We start from the raw sequence: 7,525 nt of genomic DNA on the forward strand, positions 1-7,525 counted from the left end.
TTTTTTTCCCCTTAACTTTTTTTTTTTTTTTTGCTTTTTTGGAAGGGGGAAGGCAGGGCAATTTGGGTTAAGTGACTTGCTCAAAGTCACATGGCTAGTAAGTGTTAAGTGTCTGAGGCTGGATTTGAACTCAGGTCCTCCTGACTCCAGGGCCAGTGCTCTATTCACTGAGCCACCTAGCTTCCCCTGCTTAGCTTCTTAAAAGTTCCTTTATATCTTTTATCCAAGCTTCACAATGTGAGGTAGGCAGAGGGTATATTATTATTCCCATTTTATAGATGAGGAAACTGACAGCCAGTGGGTTGAATCTGTAAAATGGGAATAACCATTTGCAGGTTTCTCATCTCCCAGCCCTGCAATGAACTTCACCTCATTGCCACAGGCTGCCTCAGTCATTTAGCATAGACTTTAGAATCTTCCCTGCCTGGTACTCATTTTTATCTCTTCCCCCTTCTTCAGAAGATGCTCCCTCTTGAATCTCCACATCGATCTCAACAACAGAATCTATGACTGGAATAGCAGAGTGGGCCCAGAAGAGCAGTACTCCATTGTATCAGAGCATACTCTGAGGAAGAGTATTTTTCTTTCCCAAAGATGAAAGAGAAAAAAAAGAGCTCCTATGATCAATGTTCAGAGATGGGACCTCCATGCCCTGTGTGTAGTTTTCTTCAGTGGCTTGTATGTTTGTGTGTTGGTGTGGGTGCTGTGGGATGAGGTCTTGGCCCTTGGGAAAGCACCATATTGAAATGATGGAAATGGGGTCTTTGAATACTGAGTGGTGTTTTATCATATGAGGCCCAAGGCCAGAGACCAAGGAATGAGTAATGCAGATATGAAGTATGGTCTCTTTTAGTCTTCACTGCTTATCTAGTTCCGTAGGAAATTATGGTAGCATATTCTCCTGCTAACTAGTGGTGACTTTTCTTTCCTTATAGGAACTGGATGTAGTCTAATATCCTAAAACCAGAGTTTCTAATTGTTTTTGTCTTTTTTCTATGGAAAATACTATTTAATTGAGGGTTTGTTTAGTGTGCTAACAGGTCATATCTATGTCTGTATCTTTGTATAAGGGGTTGCAAAGCCGCTTTCAGGAGTCTCTCCCTGGCAGCCTTTGTACTGTCTCATTGAACTCAGCAAGGAATGATCTTTTTTCTTTTTTCCACACAAATGTAATCTCAGGATTATGTGACTAACTGACTCATCTTCAGGCATTCTTGGGAAACTAAAATAAAAGTCATTCATAGTACTTTTTTTTTTTTAAAGCAATTGGGGTTAAGTAACTTGCTCAAGGTTAAATACCGTGTTTCCCCGATAATAAGACACTGTCTTATTAAATTTTTTTGGAAAGAAAAACACCAGAGGGCTTATTTTCAGGGGAGGGCTTATGTTGTCCTGCCTCAGCTCTCCTCCTCGGCACTGCTCTCAATGGCGCCAGCAAGCAAATCACTGGGGAAGATCTGAGAGTGTAGCGTGTAGCACGGGGGATCACCTCCACTACAGTGGCAATCTCAATAGGGCTTATTTTCGGGGGAGGGCTTATTTTAGAGGAATCTTACACAGTAAGGGGAGGGCTTATTTTCGGGATAGGTCTTATTATCGGGGAAACATGGTACCTTTTTTTTACCTTTTAATTTTTTTAAAATTTAATTTATTTTTAGTTTTCAACATTCACTTCCACAAGATTTTGAGTTGAAAATTTTCTCCCCATATTTCCCCTCCCTCTAGCCCAAGATGCTGTGAATTCTGATTACCCTTCCCCCAATCTTCCCTCCCTTCTATAACCAACCCCCCCTTGTCTCTTCCCCTTCCATAATACCTTTTATACAAAAGTATCAAATCCATATGCATTCCATGTAACTTGTGAAGGTAATCTCAGAGAGTATCTTTAATATTTTTTATTTATGCTCTTTTTTAGCTTTATGTAATTTATATAATAAACACCCATTAACTAGCAACTATATGCCTACCTCTGCAGAAGCCTAGAGCAAAGTAGACTTCAAAAATATATAGATGGTTCTAAGCAGTGGTATTGGCAGGGAGAGGCAACAGAATGAAACCCCAAACTGAAATAATTTAGAAAGACATTTAGGACAAAGAGGACTTACTCCCTCTTAGTGTCTATAAGTTACCCATCATATTGGATTCAAACAAAAGAAACAATAGCTGATTGACCATTCCAGATAAGACATGTGGGTTGCTTGAGATGAGAGAAAACTCCTCCTATTTTATGCATTGGTCTTCAGAGCTGACTGGATTTCTGGTTAGCATAACCTAGATCCTGAGTTAAGCATTAAACAAATCTGATCTCAAATGACTCTCATTTCTCAGCCACCCAAGGCTAGGTTCACACAATGTAATAAAGTTTTCCCAAGGTGGCAAATCTGGGTTTGATGTAAGGGGGGAAATTCCCTAACAATGATCATTATTTCCAAATGGAAAGTGGTAAAGAATGGATTCTACTCCCATTGATGGTCTTCAAGTAATGACTTAGATATATTATGCAGGGATTCATTTTCATTTGTGAATTGTACCAATGTCCTCTGAAGTCCTGTAATGGTAATGGGAATCTGAAGATCTGCCCTGCCCCTTGGCTATTTCCCAGTGAATTATGGGCAATACACCTGTGCAGTAGAGAATAAAAGTGCATGTTCCTTTAAGCACTGACCACTCCTTAACTCCTCCCTAATCCCACCCTTAATCACGTAGTTAGCATAATTGACATTTGATTTACTGTTGTAACTCCTTAAAAACTATACCTATGACTCCTTTAAGTTTTCAGGTTCCCTAAGAACCCTTGCCCGCTGTAAATCGTAACAATAAACTTTTACAATCCTGACTTGAAAGATTGCTTGGGCCTTGTGAATCCCTTCCAGACTACACAGCAGGGACTCTGGTCATCAGAGCCCCTGTAACACCTATTGCCCCCTCATTGCTAGGACCAAGATACACTGACTCCCAGGGATGAGCAACTCCAGCACTTATTGTAAAGTTCACCCAAGGCCCAGTTTTCTCCAGCTTGTGATGAACTTGCAAGTCTCTTGTTACTACTTCTCAGGCACTGCATGTCAAGGAGAAAAACAATCTGGTGGTAGACAAAATATTATTTGGGGGACAAGACTGTACCAACCTTCAAAAAATGTTTTTGTCAGCAATTTTCTATGAGTAGCTTCCCTTCAGGGGAAACTGTCATGATGGCTTTAAAATCATCAGACCTAATCTTATGACAATGGTTTCCATGCATAGATCTCCGATCCCATGATCTTCAAACTTTTAACGATGCCTCTAAGTAAGTCAGCAAACATTTATTAAATACCTACAATGTACAGGCACTATATAGGCTAACTGCTGAGGATACAAAGGGAGGCAAAAACCTGGTCCTTATTAGTAAGGAATTCACATTCTAGTGAAGATGGTATGTAGAGTAATATCAGAGAGAAAAGCACTGACTTGGGTATGCAGGTGAGGAGAGGTTAGGGAATAAAAAGACAGGAAAGAATAGAAAGAGGCTAGGTTGTGAGGGGCTTTAAATGCCCCAAAGAACATTTCATATTTGATCCTGAAGATAAAAGGAAGTCGCTGGAATTTATTGAATAGTTGAGTGACAGTCAGTCATGAATGATATAGGAAAGTCACTTTGTCAGAAGAATGGAGGATGGATTAAGAGTGGGGAGAGAGAAGACCTTCGTTTCTAGGAAATGATGAACAAGAAAGCACCCACCTTTTATCTATACCTATCATGATTTTACTACTCTTTCCCATTACTTTTATCATTCCAGAACGGAGTGTCTTTTTCTAATCTTGTGTCAGTTCCCTATCATCTTGTCATTTAGTTGCTGTGATAGATCGTTCATCACTTTATTAAGGGTCCATAGACTCAGAAAATATAATCTACTTTAATTTTCTTCTTTGACAGATGAGGACAGTAAAGCCAGGGTACAATGAGGTGGCACATTTGAATTCTTCAGATGTTTTGCATAATAAGCACAGTTGCTCAATTTGGCCACTAGGTGGCACATGCACTTGTTCTTTAAAACCTTGCTTGTTTCAAGGGAATTTATAGAGTTAAAGGAAACATATACCGTGTTTCCCCGATAATAAGACACTGTCTTATTATTTTTTTTGGACAGAAAAACACCAGAGGGCTTATTTTCAGGAGAGGGCTTATTTTAATGAACATTGACGGCAATTTTAATAAAAAGGTAAATGTGAACAAAAAAATGTACCTTTATTCAATAATGAATTCAATAAAGAACAGGATGACGCGCTCACTGCTGCAGCTCTGATTGGATGCAGCTTGGAGCGCGGCGTTCGTTTCACGGGGGGGGGGGGAACAGTGCATACAGAGGGTACCGTAATGTAGCATGTAGTGCAGGGGATCACCTTCACTACAGTAGCAATCTCAATAGGGCTTATTTTCGGGGGAGGGCTTATTTTAGAGGAATCTTACACAGCAAGGAGAGGGCTTATTTTCGGGATAGGTCTTATTATCAGGGAAACACGGTATTAGATTATAGAAGTCTTAACCCGACAGTATGTAAAGAGCCTTAAGTTTTTATAATATAAGTTGGCAAAGCAACTCTGTCCTCATTCTACCTACTGTCTCCTTGAGTTTGTTCTTTGGCCAGCATGAGCTTATGCAGGTGGCCCACCCTTAAGTAAATATTTGAACAACTGGCTCTCTGAAAAAGAAAATCCCTGTGTAGGACATACTTTTAAGTTTAATCTACATTACCAACATTTCCTTTAAATCTAAACAATCAACAAAACAATAAATCAATCCCTGATTTGTTGCCTTTACTGATTGCTGAGGTGTAAAAATGTTCCCATTGACAATTTGACAAATATCTGAGAGCCAGTTTGACAAGGCTTCCACACTGCCACCTGTAGGGAAGATGGAGGACCAAAGAACTTTGGAATTCTTCATCACTCCCATCACTTCTCTTTCCTATCGCTAATTTTATATTCAAGTTCTCCCTTATGTGAAGAATAACCCACCTTCTACTGTTTACTTTAACATTCATTCTCTACCAAGCATATCACTATTCTCTTTTGTTTCATGTGTATATATCTGGTTTCCCTACTATATTTGTTTGCATGTTCATGAACTTCTTGAGGGCAGGGATTATTTTTTTGCCTCTTTTTGTATCCCCAGCATTGAACACATTTTCTGGAACATAGTAGTTGCTTAGTAAATGTTTACTGAATTGGACTTCATATTTATATCAATTCTTAATATATGTATGTCAGACTTTTATCAGAAATAATTACTGCATGGATTTTTTTCCCCCAATAAAATTTTAATTTATCTTTACTAATTCTGATCTTGAAAATTCTCTTAAGTTTTATAAATTGAAATGGTCGATTTTTGCTTTTTATAATAACTACTATTTAAGAATTCTCTTCCTAAAGAGAAAAGGAGAAGTAGGATGGGGTATATTATCTCACATAAAAGAAGCAAGAAAAAGCTTTAAAGAAAAAGTGAAAGGGAAGAAAGGGGAGGTGAGGGAAATGAGTAAATCTTACTCTCATCAGAATTGGTTCAAAGAGGGAATAACATACATAGGTAATTTGGTATAGAAATCTATCTTACCCTACAGGAAATTAAGAGGGGAAGAGGCTAAGGGGGGGGGGGCTGATAGAAGGGAGGGCAGATTAGGGGAAGAGGTAGTCAGAAGCAAAGCACTTTTGAGGAGGGACAGGGTAAAAGGGGAAATAATAGAATAAATGGGGGTAGGGGAAATAGGAAAGAGAGAGTAACAGCAAAAATAACTGAAAAAATTTTTGAAGCAAGTTTCTCTGATAAAGGCCTCATTTCTCTAATATATAGATAACAGTGTCAAATTTATAAAAATAAGAGCCATTCCCTACCCTATAAATGATCAAAAGATATAATCAGTTTTCAGGTGAAGTAATCAAAACTATCTATAGCTGTATGAAAAAATTGTAACTCACTATTGACTGGAGAAATACAAATTAAAACAATTCTGAGGTACTACCTCATACCTATTAGATTATCTAACAGGACAGAAAATGACAAATGTTGTAGGGGATGTGGGAAAAATGAGACTGTTGCACTTTTGTTACATTGTTGGTGGAGTTGTGAATTGATCCAACCATTTTATTGAGCAATTTGGAACTATGCCCAAAGGGCTATAAAATCATGCACACCCTTTGACATAGCAATACCACTAGGTCTGTGTCCTAACAGAGAGAAAAAAACAAAAAGAAAAAGGACCTACATGTACAAAAATATTTATAGCAGATCTTTTCTGGGGTAAAAATCAGAAATTGAGGGGATACCCATCAACTGGGGAATGGCTGAGCAAGTTGTGGTATGGAATTATGATGGAATACTATTGTTCCATAAGAAATAATGAGCAGGCAGGCTTCAGAAAAACCTGGAAAGGGGGCGGCCAGGTAGCACAGCGAGTAAGAGCACCGGCTCCGTGACATGTGGATCAAATCCAGGCTTAGACACTTAGCACCCACCCAGAAACACCTGGCCGTGTAACCTTGAGCAAGTTATTCAACCCTGATTGCTTTAAAAAAAAAAAAAACCTGGAAAGACATATATGAACTGATCCTGAGTGAAGTGAGCAGAACCAGGAGAACATTGTACATAGTAACAGATACATTTGCAATGACTGACTTTGATAGACGTGGCTCTTCTCAACAATGCAAGAATCTAAGACAATTCCAAAAGTCTCCTAATGGAAAAATGCTATCCACATCCAGAGAAAGAATTATGGAGTCCGAATGCAGATTAAAACATACTATATGCTCTCTTTTTGTTGTTTTTTGTTTCTTCTTTTTTCATAGTTCCTCTCATTGGTTCTAATTCTTCTTTATAACTTACACATTTACATATGTGACATACATATGTCAGCATCAAAAAAAAACTTATCAATGTCACTGTTGCATTGGAAAGAATTGGGACATACATTATAGATTTGACAGCTTGGATTTTGTTAATCCACCAGCATTTTGAACTCAGAAATCTAGAGCAGCTCTGTTTAATTTGTTCTGTGTATTGTGTTTTGTAATATGTCCATTTTAAAGTAACCTAAGAGATTTAAAAAAGATTTTAAAGGAACCTAAGATTTTGAAACAAGAGATCATACTTTCCCATACATCAAAGGAGATGAGTCAGTGTTGAAAAATGTAAATATATAGAATCACAAATATAGTCCATAGATTGTACATTTGTAATAAAAAATATAAATCATATTAGAGACACTTTAAAAAAAAGTAAGCACATAAAATGTACTTAAACATGTCTGTCTCTCTTTCACAATGAATTCACTTTGCTTTGTATTTTCATTATTTGGGCAATCGTCTCCCTATCTATCCTATTGGATTAGAAATTTCTCAAGAAAAACACCAATGTCTTATCTACCTCTGTATCCTCAATACCAGCACAATGCTTGGCACAGAAGATCCCTTAGAAAATTTTTATGGAATTAAAACATACCCATTTGTATCAGCAAGCACCCCAGTGTCCCCTGAGGGTGGCTGCTCACACAGG

General features: G+C 38.0%; 1 protein-coding gene across 10 annotated transcripts in view; it reads left to right on the top strand.

Annotated features, from left to right (window-relative positions):
* CFLAR (CASP8 and FADD like apoptosis regulator) overlaps positions 1 to 6,785 on the top strand; it is a 70,613-nt gene extending 63,828 nt beyond the window's left edge. For all 10 annotated transcript variants that reach the window (XM_069068769.1, XM_069068767.1, XM_069068766.1 and 7 more), the window contains one exon: positions 460 to 6,785. In XM_069068769.1, coding sequence (XP_068924870.1) covers positions 460 to 598 — 139 coding nt within the window. In that variant the 3' untranslated portion in view covers positions 599 to 6,785. The remainder of the gene's footprint in view (positions 1 to 459) is intronic.
* The last annotated feature ends 740 nt before the right edge of the window (positions 6,786 to 7,525 follow it).

The sequence above is a fragment of the Petaurus breviceps genome, unplaced genomic scaffold, assembly GCF_028583685.1.
Source record: "Petaurus breviceps papuanus isolate PSGF00001 unplaced genomic scaffold, PetGlider_PUasm1.0 90769, whole genome shotgun sequence".
In the NCBI taxonomy this organism is placed as follows: domain Eukaryota; kingdom Metazoa; phylum Chordata; class Mammalia; order Diprotodontia; family Petauridae; genus Petaurus; species Petaurus breviceps.